Source organism: Neovison vison, chromosome 11 (assembly GCF_020171115.1).
Source record: "Neovison vison isolate M4711 chromosome 11, ASM_NN_V1, whole genome shotgun sequence".
Taxonomy (NCBI): domain Eukaryota; kingdom Metazoa; phylum Chordata; class Mammalia; order Carnivora; family Mustelidae; genus Neogale; species Neogale vison.
This window is the reverse complement of record NC_058101.1, coordinates 140636462-140655075: the sequence shown is the minus strand read 5'-3', so window position 1 is coordinate 140655075 and position 18614 is coordinate 140636462. Positions and strand designations below refer to the sequence as shown.

Here is an 18614-nt window from a genome sequence, read left to right as displayed (position 1 = left end):
CTTCCTTTAAAAAAGAAAAAAAAAACAATTTGAGATAAAATTTTCGTACGATAAAATGCACCCACTTAAATACATAGTCCATTGAGTTTTAACGAATGTATGAACTTGGGAAACCATAATCATAATCAAGATAGAGAATGTTTCCATCATCCTAAAGTTTCTGTGTCCCTATGTAGTCAGTCCCTCCCTCCCCCTGTCTCAAGGCAACAGCTGAGATTTTGTATGTGCTAGAATTCTGTATAAATGGGATCACTTAGTATTTCTTCTTTTGTGTCAGGCTTTTTTTGGCTTAGCATAATGTTTGGAGATTAATTAACAGTTACCTCGTACATAAGGAATCCATTCCTTTCTGTTGCCAAGGAATATTATGTTATATATACATGCTACAGTTTGTTTATCCATTTACCTATTGATGGACACTTTTTTTCTAGTTTGGGGCGTTTATGAATAAAGCTGCTATGAATATGCTCATAAAAGTCTCTTTTGGAGATTTTAATTTCTGTGGTGAATGATTAGGTGTAGAATGGCTGATTATATATTGGTATGGTCAAGTGTATATTTACTTTCATAAGGATTTGCTAAAGTTCCTCCAAGTGAAGTACTTTTTTACATTCCCTCCAACATGTAAATTATGCAAATCCCAGGTGTTCTTTACCAACACTTGTCAGTCTTTTTAAACTTCAGCCCATTATCGTGGGTATATGGTTGTATCTTAATTTGGGTTTAAATTTCATTTCCTTGATAATTAGTGATGTTGAACATCTCTTCATGTACTTACTTGCCTTTCATATATTTTCTTTTGTAAATTGCCTATTAAAATTTTAACCAGAGTTTGAGTTTGAGTTTGAGTTAATTTGTCATCTTATTACTAAATTGTAAGACTCATCATATTATTATGTACATATTTACATATTTTGAATACCAGTCATTTGTCAGATACATACATTACATTTATCCTCTTCCAGTCTGTGGCTTGCCTTTTCATTTTTTTTTTTTAATGGTACCCTTTGAAGACAAATTTTGATGAAGCCCAGGTTATCAGCATTTCTCTTGTATTGTTTTATGCTTTTTTGTCCTAAGAAATATTTGCCTACTTCTTTCGTCCTACAATCTCTGTCTGTGCTTACATTGCCCATCTGTTCATGTGTGCTGTCTACTTTGTCCCTTATAGCCCTTAGCATATTCATCATAGTTGTTTTAAGTTCCCAGTCTGATAATTCCAACATCCCTGCCATATCTGGTTGTGATGCTTGTTCCATTTCTTCAAATTGTGTTTTTTGCCTTGGGTAGGCCTTAAAATTTTTTTCTTGATAGATAGGATATAAAAGGAGTTGCTATAAATAGATCTTTAGCTATGTTGTAGAGTATGGGAGAAGGGAAGCATTTTATAGTCCTACGATAGGACTCAATCTTTTAATGAGCCTGTGCCTCCAGAATGTGAACTTCACAAGTGTTTCTCAGTTTTTCTCTCCCTTGCTTAAGTGGGACAAGATAACTAGAGTGTGCTGGATTTGGTTACTTCCTTCCTGTGGTTGGTTAGGGGCTGATTGTATCTAAGCAGGTTAGGTTCTGGTTTTTCCCTGAGGCTAGGCCTTGTTAAGAAGAACAGAGTAGTGGGGTGCCTGGGTGGCTCAGTCGTTAAGCATCTGCCTTCCGCTCAGATCATGATCCCAGGGTGTTGGGATTGAGACCACATCGAGCCCTGCCTCAGGCTCCCTGTTCTGCGGGGAACTTGCTACTCCCTCTCCTACTTGCCCTGCTTGTATTCCCTCTCTCACTGCGTCTCTCTCTGTCAAATTAATAAATGCAATCTTTAAAAAAAAAAAAAAAAAAACACTAATCCCTTTCATGAGGGCTGTACCCTCATGACCTAAGTACCTCCTAAAGGACCCAACTCCTAATACCTTCACATTGGGCGTTAGGATTTTAACATGTGATTTTGGGGAGTGGGGGCTACAAACATTCAGACCATAGCAAACCTTAAATAACATGAATCTTAGAAGAGATTCTCATTTTATTTCTAAAGGATGTAGTTATTCCCCAAAGCCTTTCATATAATTATTTTGAATGTTTAATTTAAATTTAAATTCAATTGCAGGGGTGGGACGCCTGAGTGGCTCAGTGGGTTAAAGCCTCTGCCTTCGGCTCAGGTGATGATCTCAGGTCCTGGGATCGAGCCCCACTTCGGGCTCTCTGCTCAGCAGGGAGCCTGCTTCCTCCTCTCTCTCTGCCTGCCTTTCTGCCTCCTTGTGATTTCTGTCTATCAAGTAAATAAATCTTTAAAAAAAAAAATTCAATTTCAATTTCAGTTTAAAGCATGAGTGAAGTACTATGAATGGTTTTTATCCAGGGAAATGACATGGAGTTTTTGGTTTTGAGCCCTATTCTGCCAATTTTCATATTGGCTATTAATTTTTACTTCAGTAATTAATGTTTAGTAAGTGATGTTTCTAAAAGTAGGTCATTCTTTGTGGGTAAGAGAGTGAGCAGATAATAGCTGGAATATTTGTATATCTCTTGGCAAATGAATATTCCTATTACTGCTTTATGGCATAAAATTGTATTTATTATACTTTTGATTTTCAGGACATTTGTTATAAACTAAAACAACACATAGTTTTACTGTTATAATTTTCTCTGCTGTGTCTGCACCATGAACTATTTATCCCTTTCTGCATCTCTTTTGCAGTGTTTTCTGCCCTTTAATTTTCCATTGGATGCTTCTCTTCAGTTTCTCTTTCCCTCTTACCAGTTCATGCCATCAACATCCCTATACTGGTAACTCCCAGATTTATGTGTTCTGTCTGAGGCTCTAGACCTGCATTTTGAAATCCCTCATGTAATGGTAGACTTGGAATACCCCACATTCTCAAATTCAGAATGTCTACAACACAACTCATTTTCTGACCTTTGCAAAGCCAAATAAACCTCTACTTTTCCCACTTCGGTGAGTGACGTGTTTGTCTTTCTTATTGTCCAAACCACAAAGTAGGTATGGGGCAGGAGGAGGCATAGGTCATCCTAGATGTTTCTTCCTTTTTTGTCTTCCACAATCCAATCACTCTATAAGTCTTTTCTGCCTTTTTTTTAAATAAAGATTTATTTATTAGAGAGCAAGCACAAGCAGGAGGGGCAGAGGGAGAAAGAATCTCAAGCAGACTCCATGCTGAGCGTGGATCCCAACTTGAGGCTCATGATCTAACAACCCTGAGATCATGACTTGAGCCAAAATCAAGAGTCGAACACTCAACTGACAGCCACCCAGGCGCCCCTCTTCTGCCTTATAAATAACTCTTGAATCCACCTTTTTCTATTCCCACAACCTTAAATTAGATCATTGTTATTTCTTGAACAGTAAAATAGTGTCTTAAATAGTTTTTGTGTGTGGAGTTTTTTCCTTCTTTCCCTTCAGTCTAATCTCCCACAAGACTGCTCTCTAAAATAAATTGATCAGGATCTCCTGCTGCTTTCTTCTTACCCTTTTTAGAATGAAGTCCACGCTTTGTCTGGCATTTTGAAGCCCATCATGATAGGCTGCTGCATATTTTTCTAGCCGCCTTGTTATTTTATTTTATTTTATTTTATTTATTTATTTTTTTAAAAAGATTTTATTTATTTATTTATTTATTTGACAGAGAGAAATCACAAGTAGGCAGAGAGGCAAGCAGAGAGAGAGAGGAGGAAGCAGGCTCCCTGCTGAGCAGAGAGCCCGATATGGGACTCAATCCCAGGACCCTGTGATCATGACCTGAGCCGAAGGCAGCGGCTTAACCCACTGAGCCACCCAGGCGCCCCTTGTTATATTATTTTTAAAAACTTAATTTTGATAAGATTTCATACTGAAAACTTAAACTCTTTACGCAGATTCACCAACTGTTGTTTTGTCCCATTTACTTGAACATTTTCTCTCTGTGTATATACAGCTTCCTTTTCAATCCATTTGAGAGTGATTCACAAACATCATGTCCCTTTATTTCTAAGAACAAGGACTTTCTCTTATAGAATCTCAGTATGTTTATCAAAATTAGAATATATAATTAGAAAATTGATACAGTGCTGTTGTTTAACCCACAGTTGTTCTAATAATGTCCTCTGCAACTGTCTTTCTCCTTGTTTGTGAACCAGTCCGTATTGTACATTGTACTTAGCTGTCTTTGAAGTCTCTTTCATGCAACATTTCATCTCTTTGTTTCTCATGAGCTTAAGCTTGTTGAAGTATACAGGCCAGTTTTTTTACTGTTTCCTTAATTTTTAGTGTTTATTTTTATTTCCTTCCTACTGCTTACTGTGAGTTTAATTTGCTCTTATTTTTTTTATTTTCTTAGGGTACATCCTTAGATCATTGGCTTAAGATCTTCTATTCAAATGTAAGCATTTAAAAGCTATAAATAGCTCTCTTAGGTGCATCCCACAAACATTGTTTTTGTTATCATTCAGTTCAGCATATTTTTTTTCCCTCGTGATTTCTTTTTTGTCCCATTAATTGTTTAGATGTACTATTTAATTTCCAAATTTTGGTGATGGGGTCATGGATATCTTATTGCAATTGATTATAATTTTTTTAAAAGATTTTATTTATTTATTACAGAGAGCGAGCGAGCATGAGATGGGGGAAGGTCAGAGGGAGAAGCAGACTCTGATTGAGTCCCGATATGGGACTTGATCCCAGTACCCTGGGATCACAACCCAAGACAAAGGCATATGCTTAACCAGTTGAGCCACCCAGTTGCTTGCAGTTGATAGTAATTTAATTCTACTGCGGTCAGAGTACATATTTTATATCATTTTAATATTTTAATATTTTAAAATTTATCGAAGCTTATTTTATGCCCCCAAATATGATGTTTTGCTAAACATGTCATGTTCATGTGAAAGTGATGTATATCCTGCCATTACTGAGTTCACTATTCTATCAGTAAACTCAGTGTTTAGATCTTCTGTGTCTATACAGATTTTCTTTATCTAGTTCTTTCAACTAGATAATTGCTATGAGTTTCATGGTAAGATCTCTGTGACTATGGACTTGTGTGTTTCTCCCTTTAATTCTGTCAATGTTTGTTGCATTTATTTTGAAACATATTATTGGGACCAACATACACATTTATGATTAGTACATACTCCTGATTAATTGATCCTCTTATCATTATGAAATGTCCCTCGTAACTCTCCTAATGAAGCTCTAAAACAGATACTAATAAAGCTGCATTGACTCTCTAAGTCACCATCATCTCTTGCTTAGATTATTTTGTTAGCCTTCTAATTGTTCTTATTGCTGCCATTGTTCACTTATAGTTTAATTCAGCACAGCAGGAAAAGAATAATCTTTTAAAAACACAAGTCAGGTCATTTCATTCTTACGTTCAGAACCTTCAAGTGACTTCTTACTTCACTGAAAATAAAATCCAGAGTTCTTATGATGGTCTTTAAAGCCACACAGGTTCTTGCCCCTGGCTGTCTTTTGACATTTCCTCTCTCTTCTTTCCTTTTTCTTCCCTCAAGGCACTTGGCCTTCTTGTTTTTGCTTGAAAAGCTGAGCTTCTTCCCACCTTCTTGTCTTTGTACTTACTATTCCTCTGCCTAGAATGCTGTACTCCCCAATATTCTTATGACTTACTAACCTCTTCTGAGGTTTTCTCTGACCACTCTGTTTAGAACAGCACATGTGCACATACATATACATGCCCGTTAGCACTTACGACTGTGACATGCATATTTATTTGCTTTTCCCCCCAACTAGAATGTAAGCTTGATGAGGATAGAGTCTTGTCCGTTTTGTTCACCACTCAGTCTTGCGTGTCTGAAATTGTGCCTGTCACATTAAAGTGCTAGGTAGATCAGTTGAACCAGTGAGTATATGAGTGAGGAATTACATTGTAACCAAGTTGCTTTACTTGCAATTTCTAGAATATACCAGACTCTTTTCCACGTGCTCCTATTATTCCTTATATTTAGAATCTTTCCTTTACTGTATCCCATTTTGTTATCCTGCAAGATTCAGCATAAATACCATTGCTGATTAAGTTTTCCCTCTTAATGCTCACCACTACATTGTTGAATGCTTCCCTCTGGTGTTCACCCCACTGTATTATAGTTACTTATTCATTTTTTTGTCTGTATTACACTTTAGGTTTATGTCAGCCTAAGACCTGATTTCTATTTTTGCTTTATCCCATGTACATTACTGGAAGATAGTAAATACCTGTTGAATCACCAGCTGCTTTTAAGAAAAAGAAAGTAAGAACTTACCTTACAATTGGAAAGAGTGGTGATTATTTTAGATAGCTAAATCTTAGTCTTCCAGGCTGAATTGGAGACAAAATAACTAGTATCTCTTATTTTCAAGAGGCAGATACCTAACTCCAACAGCCACAGGCAATCTGGTTGTATTGTAAGGATGCAGTAGCAGTGAGGAAAATAGGAATCTCAAAAGAATCCAAGATGCCAAGAACATTCAATGGAAAAAGGAAAATCTCTTCAACAGATGGTGCTGGGAAAGCTGGGTTATCCACATGCAAAAGAAGGAAGTACATATCCCTTATATACAAAATCAGCTCAGATTGGATCAGAGATCTAAATATGAGACCTAAAACTATAAAGCTCAGGGCGCCTGGGTGGCTAAGTGGGTTAAGCCTCTGCCTTCAGCTCAGGTCATGGTTTCAGAGTCCTGGGACCGAGCCCCATATCAAGCTGTCTGTTCAGCAGGGAGCCTGCTTCCGCCTTTCTCTCTGCCTGCCTCTCTGCCTCTTGTGATCTCTCTCTCTCTCTTTCTCTGTGTGTCAAATAAAATCTTGAAAAGAAAAAACAACTATAAAACTCTTAGAAGAAAAAAACAGGGAAAAACCATCATGACATTCTTTTGGCAAAGAATTCTTGAATATTATACCAGAAGCACTGGAAACAAAAGTAAAAATAGGCAAATTGAACTACATTAAAACTGAAAATTTCTGTGTATCAAAGGACAAAATCAACAGAGTACAGAGTCTCTGTCATCAAAGGACAAAATCAACAAAGTATCTCCCATTCCATAGGCTACGATATTGGCAAACCATACTTCTGATGTGGTTATATCCAGAATAAGGAAGAACTCCTATAATTCAGTTATAAAAACACAACCCAACTTAGAAAATGGGCAAAGGACGTCAATAGACATTTCTCCAAAGGTGATATACAAATGGCCAGTAGGCAGATGAAAAGGTGTTCAGTATTACTAATCATCAGGGAAATATAAGTCAAAACCATAAGGAGGTATTACTTCTTACTTGGTACAATAGTTACTACCAAAAAATAGTAAATATTGTTGGGAAGTATATGAAGAAATTGGATCCTTTGTGCACTCTTGGTGGGACTATAAAATGGTGTGACCATTATGGAAAACAGCATGCTATTTCTTCCAAAATTTAAAAATAAAGTTGCCATATGATCTAGCAATCCCTCTTCTGGGTTTATTTCCAGAAGAATTAAAAACAGAATCTTGAAGTGATATCTGCATACCTGTGTTTATAGAAGCATTATTTACAATAGACAGAAGCAATCCAAGTGTCCATTACTGGATGAATGGATAGATAAAATGTGGTATATACATACAATGGAATATTATTTAGCCTTAAAAAGGAAAAATTCTGATACATTTTAACAACATAGTTGAATATTGAGGACATTATGCCAAGTGAAATAAGCCAGTCACAAAGTCAAATACTATACAATTCCATTGATGAGGTATCTAGAATGGAATTTTATAGTAGTGTGAGGCACTGTGAGGCAAGGATATTGCCCACTGGGATTTACAAGTGACATTTTTTTAAACAAGAAATCTAAGTTGAGTGCAGTTTCAAATGCCAGATGCATATTTTATTAGATTGCTGTCATGTTTATACGTGTTAGGTAGGTTGTAATTATTTTTTAAGATGCTGTAATAATGACTTTTAAGTGCTATAAACATGAATAGTCTTCTCAGTATTTGCCTTTTATGATTTGGTGTTATTTACAACTTTCTTTTTTTTTTTTTTTTTTTTTTTTATTAAGGAGTCTAGCATGGCTCAAGAATCTCCCAAAAATTCAGCAGCAGAAATTCCAGTGACTAGTAATGGAGAAGTTGATGATTCTCGTGAACATGGCTTTAATAGGGTAAGAATACTTTTCTTTCTCTTAATACAGAGAATCATGATAAGCCCTTAAATGTTGAGATGAAAGTAATAGAGTTTAATATAGGAATATTTTCTTAGACTGGCTGAAGTGTTAGGAATCTGTTACCATGTAGGGATGACTGTGTGAGTCATGTTAGTGAGTTGTCAAGATTAAGCTCCCAGCCAGTATTTAGGCTTTGATGTTATCATCAGTAATTCTGTTGTATGACCAGAACAAGAGTATATCTGATGACTTCAGCATATAACTTTATAAAACTATTTAATTTTATTTGTGATAAGAAAAAATATTAACTCTAGGTTATCCTTTCAAAAATTGGCACTGATTTCTTTTCTTTGTGTCCTTAGTACATAATTCCTAAGGAGGCGTCTCCTGACTTTGCTATTCACTTTCTAAAGTGGCATATTGACTCTGTGGAAAATGAAACTTGAGGTGCTTTTAATTTTGATTAACTCTCATTAAATTGAAATTTAATGCATTTTAATGGAAACACCATGGATTTGGAGATAATGTGGGTGCAGATTTCCACTATGCCATTTCTAGCTGTATAATCTTAGGCAAGTATTTATTTAATCTCTTCTAATTCTTGTTTCTAATCACTATAAATGAGAATCTTACTTTCATGAGGATATTGATATTAAATAAGGTAAAGTGAGTAATATACCTAGGATAGTCCTAGAAATGATGGTGATGATTATTATCTCTGGAGAGATTTACACTAAATATCTTTTTATGACATTTGATACATGTGTACAACTTTACTTTTTTTTTTTTTTTCCCCCACCATGGGGCTTGAACTCCGGACCATCCAGGTGCACCTGTACAACTTTAACTTTAAAAATATAGTGTTTAGGTGCGCCTGGGTGGCTCAAGTCATGGTGCGCCTCTGCTTTCGGCTCAAGTCATGGTCCCAGGGTCCTGGGATCAAGCCCCACATTGGGCTCTCTGCTCAGCAGTGAGCCTGCTTCCCTCTTTCTCTGCCTGCCTCTCTGCCTACTTGTGATCTCCATCTGTCAAATAAATAAATAAAATCTTGAAATATATATATATACATATATATAGTGTTTGTATTTTTGAAAAAGTAATAGTTGAAAGAAACTTACTTTATAATTCAAATAAGACTCTTCAGTTTGTAAGCTTGAGAATAAAATCTTTTATTTTTTAAAATCCTTTATTTTAATAAAAGGTGATATTTTAGATCAGGATTTCTTAATCTCAGCACTATGGACGTTTTGGGCTGGATAAACTCCTTGTTGTAGAGGGCTGACCTCTGCATATAGGATGGTTAAGAGCATCCCTGACCTGTTCTTCTAGATTCCAATAGCACCCCCCAATTGTGACATACAGATATGTCTCCTGCCAAATGACCCCTAGAGTTGAGGAGAAACCAGTTTCAGATAGATTGTTATAATTGATTTTAGTAAGTCCCACTGAATTTCACTTATTTTTGCCTTAGCAATTTTTTGGAAGCAATGATTGTGTCTTCAGACTAAAGATTTATTTTCATTGCAAGTGTTTTATCTTGGTTTCTGAGCCCCTATGACCTAATATAGAGTGACTCACAGAAGGAAGAGACCTTAAGTTCTGAACATAAAAAGGAAGTTTTCACTTCAGGTTTAGTTTTTCTTGTGTTTTAAAGTACTAAGAAATCTGCATAATAAGCTAATTCAAGTTACTGTCATTAAACTTTAGCAATTACTTTATAAACTTCTGTTAATTCAAATAACTCATTACACCAAGATTTTAGTTAATGATTGATGCATTTTACTTTTGGTAACAACTCCTTTTGCAAACCTATTCTGCAAATACATTTTTTTAAAGATTTTATTAGAGAGAGCAAGAATGGGTGTGGGAGGTGCAAAGGGAGAGGGAGAAGTAGACTCCCCACTGAACAGGGAGCAATCAAGACTCTGAGATCATGACCTGAGCTGGAGGCAGACACTGAACCAACTGAGCCACCCAGGCGCCCCTTATTTTGCAAATATTTATCAGGTATCTGCTGTGTACCAGGTACAGATAGAGTAGTGAATAAAAACCACAAAAATACCTGCCAGCAGGGAGTTGGTATTCTAATAGGCAATCTAGGGTATTAATTTTAGCCATTCTGATGGTATCTCACTGTGGTTTTCATATGCATTTCCCTGATGACTAATGATGTTGAGTATACTTTCATATTCTCATTGACCATATTCTCAAAAACCATTTATCTTTTATGAAGCCCTTTCTCAAGTTTTTTGCCCATTTTTCTGTTGGGTGTGTGCGTTTTTCTAATAATTGGTAGGAGTTCTTTATATATTCTAAGTCATTTGTTTGGATATATATATTTCAGATATTTTCTTTCAGTCTGTGGCTTACTTTTGCACTCTGTTAATGGTATCTTTTGATGAACAAAAGTTGATAATTTTTAATGAAGTCCAATTATCAGTGTTTCCTTTTAGGGACTTTTATGACTCTTTTGAGAAATCTTTGCCCATCCCAGTATCATGAAGATACTCTTTTCTTCTGAATGTTTGTTGTTTTGCTTCTCACATTTGCTCTGTGATTCATCTTGAATTAATTTTTGTGTAACGTAGGGGTCAAGGATTTTTGGTTTTTTTTTTAACCCCTCATATGAATATCTAATTGCTATTCACTGTTTATTGAAAACATCCTTTCTGCACTGGAAGCTTTTGCTGTTAATCAGGTAATCATATATGTTTTATTCTATTTCTGGACTGTTTTATTTCTTGGTCTTTTATCCTTATATTATCCTTGTAATAATACCACACTGTAAGTTAATGACTACAGTAATTAAGTCTAGAACAAATATTATCTTTAACCCTAGCAACTAGTGGTTAATTCCTCTAGCTCTTTCTTTTTCTGGTTTGCCTTATACTTAAACTTATTCATGACTCCTCACTTAAGAACCTTTATTTGCCTTTGGGCCGCCTGGGTGGCTCAGTCAGTTAAGCATCCAGTTCTTGGGTTTAGCTCAGGTGATGATCTCAGAGTCCTGAGATCAACCTTGCAAAGGGTTCTGCACTGAGTATAGAGTCCACTTGAGATTCTCTCTCCCTGTTAAATAAATAAAATTCTTTTAAAAGTGGGGGGATAACTGGGGAGGTTCAGTTGGTTAAGTTTTAAGTCTTTATTTCAATTTAGGTCAAGATCTCAGATTCATGGGATAGAGACCTGCCTCAGGCTTTAGGCTGAGCAAGGAGTCTATTTGTCCCCCTCTTGCTCTCCTACATCCTCTCTCTCTCAAAATCTAAAAAAAAAAAGAGGAACCTTTATTTGCCTTTGAGTGGCACTGAAAAAAGTTTTTATCCTCTCAAATTTTAACCTTAGAGTTGAGTCTTATTAGAGTGAAGTGAATTAAACTGTAACATATCTGTGTAAGCTCTTTGCTATCCAGTCAAAGCCAGCTAACTTACTGCTTTTTAAGTTTACTTACTGGCTAATGTCAAATTCTCTTTTTGGACATTCCCCTGCAGTGTTATTTCACTTTTGGGTGGTAAGAGAAGGAAAAAAGATGTTCTCCTGGAGGTCTCCTTTTATTGGATGTGAACTTTACCTGTGGGCAGAGTTCCTAAAGAAGCAGTAATCCTTCAAGTAGTGCACCCCACTTCGCTTCCTGAAGAAATTAAACATCATAAAACTTGTTTCTGGTTGTACCTGCTCTCATTAAAAAGATATTCATCATGAGAGTCTCTTACATATTTAATATCCTTGAATTAAAATAACATTGGCTGTGTGATCCCTTTTACCATGAGTGAAAACAATATCTTAAAAACATCTTTCAATCATTTTGAATAAATTATACTTAAGACCTCATAGGTATATTATTTACCTCTATTTTGTCATACTTTCCGTCCTTTATTTTTCTGAGCAATAAAAGGAAAATTGCTTTTAACTTCAGGTCCCTATTCATATTTTAATATTGATAAAGTTTCATACAGAAAATAAGTGTGAAAATGTATTACTTATCTTCAGACTATTTTATAGGACTAGTAAAAATGTCTTGTGTAAAACTGGATCATAACCAGAGTTTTGAGGTATTTTACTTATATACATCTTCCTTTTATACCTGTTTGTTGTTTAAAATCATATAATGACTTTTATTTAAAAGTTTGTTGATTTATTTATTTATACCATACTACATAATACCCTTCAAAAAACAAAGTCCTATAAAATTAAGGTGTTAGTTTATTAAGTTGTCCTATCTTGACTGGCCAGTTGGTGTCACTGTGGCATAGGCAGTGAATGTTTCTGTCCTGGTTTTTTGTCTCCTTGCAGGTGTTTCATTCTTTATTTGGTTTCCCCTCTTAGTCTGTCCTACAAGAGGCCCTGTTTGGAAGCTAACTCAACATTTACATTCTAATAGAGATTGTAATGAAAGAGCTTGTCCTAGAAATCCCCTGGTAACAGCTTAACGTATGTTAATATTTTGAGGTGTGTTACTCTTTTTCAAGATAAGGGGCAGCAACTATATAGAGAGATGATAGAATAATAATCTTAATATTATAACAGTTTTTTACAGGAAAATTTTTTTCTAAATAAATATTCTTGTTTTTTAAAGATCAGGCAAATTTAATCTTAGAAGAATATAAATTATTCTTTGACTTGTAAACCATATATTTTAATTTATTCTGTTAAAGTCCTGGTCAAAATATTAGATTAAAAACAAGCAATTCATGACATGAATTAAAGAGAAGCAGCAAATACCAGCTCCACAAAGTTGAAACTTCTTGTTAAGTTATACTTGCCAAATTCAGTGAAATTATCCTAGTAGATAGAATTAAAACAAAAACTTTTTCTGTGGTAGGCCCAAAACTAAAACCCATAATTTAGTTTTTTCTACCTGTGGACTTTTTCTCTAGAAAAATATACATATACACAAAACTGCCAAATTTTGCATTCAGTTTTAGAGAGTTTAGGACTCCCTGAACCCTGCCTATGGGTCCTTAGTTTCCTGGGTCTTAAAAACTTCTGGTCTACAAGTTTTGAATTAAATTGCAGGATTTTAGTTTAGTAGGAGTACTTTGCAGATCCCTGAATCCCACCTTTACAGTTGAGGAAAAGGACCCTTGAGGTTGTGATGAAATTACCATTAAACTGACTGTACCAAAGGCTTCTGTGACTTGATTATAAGTAAAGTGAGGGCAAAAATGTTTCCATTTGTTCATTACCTTGTCTGCAGTGCTGCCACGTAAGAGATAAGCAAGGCTTTCATTAAATGTTCAGTGAATAAATGAGTGAATGAAAACACATGTTAAAGCCAGATCTAGAAACATGTTTCTAGACTTCTGTGCAACAGGAAGATGTACTATACTCTTAGACTTGATACATGCATCTTGTGTCCTTAATTTCCCAGCATGCGTCATCATCATTGCTCTTGAAATTTTGTTTACGTGGTCTTTGTTGTTATTGTTCTAAGGTTTTTGTTGAACTAAGTAGTTTCTTCATTCCCCTGTACTTATCAGTCTGGATAATAAACTCTAGCAGTCTGGAGAAGATTTGGGAAGGAACATAAGAATAAAAATGGTCAGAACACTTGTTTTGGACATATTTCCTCCCCTCACCTCAGTGCTGTAACTGCCCATTTACTGATCTGCTTTTCCCAAGAGATTGAAATCAACTTTAGGGCAGAAACAGTGTGCACACAGCACAGTTGATGATTTCATAGTAGTTGCTCAATAAAGGAATGAATTCCAGTATGAAGACTTTAAAAATTTATCATGTTTTCTACTTCAACCATCCTCTCCTAGAGTTTGAATAGCATATGATGACAGTTTGTCTCCATATTATTTATTATTCAGTATCACACATCTGCATTACGCACATCTGAAAAATTTAGTAGCTCCATCAGTAGCAACACTGATTTGATGGGGACTATTTCCAAAGGCCAGTTTTTACCAGATGTGTGTCATGTACCCTTTCAGAGGTATGGCAGATGTTTTTTCAAGGATTGTTTAACCCATGCAAATACTTACTTTTCAAATAGAGAATATATTCTTAGTACTATTACCACAAATTAAGTTTTTAAATATGTGTTTATTATATCTACATCTTTTATGTATTAACACCCAATTGGAATTTCTACTGAAAAGTGTGAATAAGGGGCGCCTGGGTGGCTCAGTAAGTTAAAGCCTCTGCCTTTGGCTCAGGTCATGATTACAGGGTCCTGGGATCGAGCCCCACACTGGGTTCTCTGCTCAGCAGGGAGCCTGCTTCCTCCTCTCTCTCTGCCTGCCTCTCTGCCTGCTTGTGATCTCTGTCTGTCAAATAAATAAATAAAATTATTTAAAAAAGAAAAGTGTGAATAAATACAATTTTTAATGAGGGGCTGAAGCCTTATCTATCCTAATTATAAGATATTGTGCCTATAAAATAGATAGTAGATTCTGTCTTTATTTATAAACAAACTCTATCTTGAATAAGTTTTTTTGATTTCTAGTAGCAGTTGTTTTGAATGTAGATACATATGAATGTTCCCACAGTGATGTCTTTGAATTCAGCATTCCTTTGATGGAGGTTGGAAAGTGATATCATTCTTATCAAATTTCAGTACTGTTTAAAATCTAGTTTAGGGGGGCATGAGGGGGAGTGGGTGAGGCCAAGAGGGTAGGCAGAAAACTATTAAAATATAGTGATTCTGTAAGTTCTTGTTAAACGCTTGTTGACTGAATGAGAGGGGAAGTGGGAGAGATAGAGAGGAGACAGATTTTGTGTGTTTGTGTGTGTGTGTGTTGATAAAATGGAGAAAATAGATGAGTCGGGAGATTTGCTAACTTGTTCAAGTGGAATAACAGATACAGTAATTTGTGACCAAAAAGTGAGTTATTAGACTTAAAAATTCCAGAATTATTGCTTCCTGAGTAATGACAAGGTCCCAAAGAGTGGCCATGGGAATTCCAGTGGCTAAGAAGAATGGGGGATGAAAGATGAAAGGAATTTAAGATGAAGAGGTTAATGAAATCTGAGATGAGGGCGCCTGGGTGGCTCAGTGGGTTAAACCGCTGCCTTTGGCTCAGGTCATGATCTCAGGGTCCTGGGATCGAGTCCCGCATCGGGCTCTCTGCTTGGCAGGGAGCCTGCTTCCCTTCCTCTCTCTCTCTGCCTGCCTCTCTGCCTACTTGTTCTCTCTCTCTCTGTCAAATAAATAAATAAAATCTTTAAAAAAAAAAAAAAAAGAAAGAAATCTGAGATAAAGTATAGGTTGGATTGTACTTCATTAATCTAATCTATTTTTTGTCTGCCCTCACACCTTTTTTGGCCCACTGTCCAACTACAAATTACCAAACCTATGTCAAACTACCAAATTTGGGCTTCCTACAAGTATACCAAGGAGAAAAAAAAAATCATACACACAGTAACAGACTGTTACTATACCACCCATCTTTCAGTATCAACATAGGTAGGCAAGCTCATGCAATAGATTTTATTTCATTTTAAATATTTCACAGTTTGTATTTTAAAAAAAAAAAGGCAACAGACTACATACTGTGTCATTATAGGCTATGTTTTTCATGAGCTATGAAAACTCAGCTTGGACCTTATATATCAGTTTGGAAAGAATTGCAGACTGAACATAGAATCATTGCATTCTTTGAAAGTGCCCAAGTGCATGCAAAAGATTGGGTACATCCAGAATAATGGTAAGAGTTGGGGATAGAGCAGAAAACCTGGATGTGCCGAAGCCCTCAATAAATATTTGAGGTTGGCTAAAAAGAAAGTAGATGGCCATGTTAAGGTGGGAAAGAGGGCAGTGAGGTAATGCGGCCCACAAAGAAATGTGGGATGGGAGTCAGTAATGTACAAATATGCAAAAACAGTTCTCTACAGCAGAGTTCCTAAAATGTAGACAAAGGATTAGCTGTGTCAGCGTCACCTGGCTTATTTGAAATTCTGGCTTCTTGGCTTCATACTCCAATTTAATGAGATCATAGTGGACAGCTGAGAAGAAGCTGAATTTTATTAATACATTCTCAGGTGGTTCTTACCCAAACTAAAGTTTGAGAACTGGTAGTTTAGAAGTATCAGTGGAGAGCTGAGAAAATGCTTACCTTGCCTTTTATTCGCTTGAGAAGTAGATTGTTGGAGAATAATCATCTTTGACTTGAGGTAATTGTGGAGAGGTAGAGAGGCCACTATGAGAAGGTTAGGGCATTGCGATAGTTTACAATAGGATTGGGGATGTGGAGATCTGAATAATAGCTTTGCTTCTGGCAGATATTCCTTATAGGCAGCTGTTAAATAACAAAGGGGATTTTTTTAAAAGATTTTATTCATTTATTTGAAAGAGATCATGGTGGGGGGGGCAGGAGGGGTGAGGGGAGGAAGCAGACTCCCTGCTGAGCACGAGCCCAATGCGGGTCTTGATCCCAGACCCTGGGATCCTGACCTGTGTGGAAGGCAAACACTTAACCCACTGAGTCACGCAGGTGCCCCAACAAAGTAGATTTTTAAATTACCAAAATTCAAGGAATACTTAACAGAAACTTTTCAGTTTGTTTCTTTAAAAATTTTGTAAATGTTTTGGAAGGTGTTATCCATTTTGAGGAATGTTTAATTTGAGAAAATTGCTAGTAAATGAAGTATTAGTATTATATCTACTAGACACTAGGAATAAAAACTGAAGGGGAACAAGATAAGCAACCTGGTCATAGCTTTTACAGTATGCAGGAAGAGAGAATATAGAAATTAATTAATTTACAAATTAATTTTAATATCATCTGAAAAGTAATATGCTAGGCCAAGTATAGCATGGTCTGAGGACTGGTGGGAAGAATATGAAAAGATTACCTGAGGCATTGCTAAGCAAGCTGAATCTCAAGGGTGAGCTGGCCAAATGTAGAAGGGTGAGCTATGTTCCCATCAGAGGCAACTCTAAAGAGCTGAAAAGGTGTAGTACTATAGAATTGAAAATTTGCTACTGTTGGAGTAGAGAATGTGGGGGCAGATGTGTGAGAAATGAAGCTAGAGAAATAAGTAGGGGCCAGAGCCAGCAAAACCTTAAAATCATGTTGAGGAGTTGGGGATTTTACCTAAAAGGCAGAGGGAGTGAGGGATACTAAGTGATATAAAAATGGTAGCATCTCAGTCAGATTCACATTTTAGAAAGCTCTCTCTGTGGGGCGGCTAGGTGGCTCAGTTGGTTAAGCATTTGGATCCCAGGATTCTGGGATCCAAACCCCACATTGAGCCCCACATCGGGCTCCCTGCTCAGCAGGGAATCTGCTTCTCCCTTTCCCTTTGCTGTTCCACCTGCCTGTGCTCTCTCTTTCTGTGTCAAATAAATAAAATCTTCTTTAAAAAAGAAAGAAAGTCAAAGAAAGTTTTCTTTGCCTACAGTTTGAAGAATGAATTTCAGGGGTGACAAGACTAGAGACCTGGGAGGGAGATGGATCAGTTAGATTTCCAAAAGGAAGTGGGGAAGTGAGACTTAAGCTTTTTCTCTTGTAGAGAACCTAGAACCAGTAAAGAATAACAGATCATTTTAAAAGATGGAGATAAGAGGAAAACAGAGAGAACATAGTGTAAGGGAACTAAGGGACAAGATAATTCTTACGATTTATAGAGTACATAGAGAATCCTCACAGATTATTGCTGGTTACAGGACACACTTTGAGAATTACTCCTTTATTTAAAATTTCTCTGCTCACCCTGTATAAAGAGGAGAATTAATTAATAAATCTCTAGTTCTGCTTATCAGAATTATAGTGTGCATCTATTGAGGATATGTATTTTAAAGCAAATTGGCTAAACAGTTTGTGTTCTTTATTTGTTGGTTTTATAAAAACTAGTTCAAAAGTAAATTACTCTGTGAAATTATAAATTCTAAAGTTATGTTTTTTAGCTTCATTCCTGTTCTTGCCTCCATGAAAATCTGCAAAATGAAGGCATTTGGTTGAAAATTAGCACCCCTGGGGCACCTGGGTGGCTCAGTGGGATAAGCCTCTGCCTTCGGCTCAGGTCATGATCTCAGGGTCCTGGAATCGAGCCCTGCATCGGGCTTTCTGCTCAGTAGGGAGCCTGCTTCCTCCTCTCTCTCTGCCTGCCTCTCTGCCTACTTGTGATCTCTGTCAAATAAATAAATAAAATCTTAAAAAAAAAAAAAGAAAGAAAGAAAGAAAGAAAAAATTAGCACCCCTTCCCGTTGTATGGAATCTCTCACTACAAATACTATTTTGTGTCCTCAAAAGAACTTAAAATGTACATGAAACTTTTTTACCAAATATAGTGTTTTTACTAAAAGCATTATATTTATTGTTTTAGCTTAATTGTTTGAAAATTTGTTTTTAAAATATTAAATACTGCATATTAACCTAATGCTTTAATAGAAAGTTAACTTTATATTTATTCCATTTTATTGTATAATTAAGCATGATTTTGCTAAGTCCTAAACTTTGGCTTGAATGTCAGTGACATAAAAATGCAAATTAGGGATTTTATGTTGTTGGGTATAGTGGGCTCATTGTTGCTGAAATCCA

General features: G+C 36.1%; 1 protein-coding gene across 4 annotated transcripts in view; it reads left to right on the top strand.

Moving 5' to 3' along the window:
• Nucleotides 1–18614, top strand: part of ARFIP1 (ADP ribosylation factor interacting protein 1) — a 104736-nt gene that overhangs the window by 23569 nt on the left and 62553 nt on the right. For 3 of the 4 annotated variants that reach the window (XM_044224860.1, XM_044224862.1, XM_044224859.1), the window contains exon 2: nucleotides 8023–8124. In XM_044224860.1, coding sequence (XP_044080795.1) covers nucleotides 8032–8124 — 93 coding nt within the window. In that variant the 5' untranslated portion in view covers nucleotides 8023–8031. Of the gene's footprint in view, nucleotides 1–4325; nucleotides 4368–8022; nucleotides 8125–18614 lie in introns of all 4 variants that reach the window. The other variant, XM_044224861.1, reaches the window with a different exon arrangement.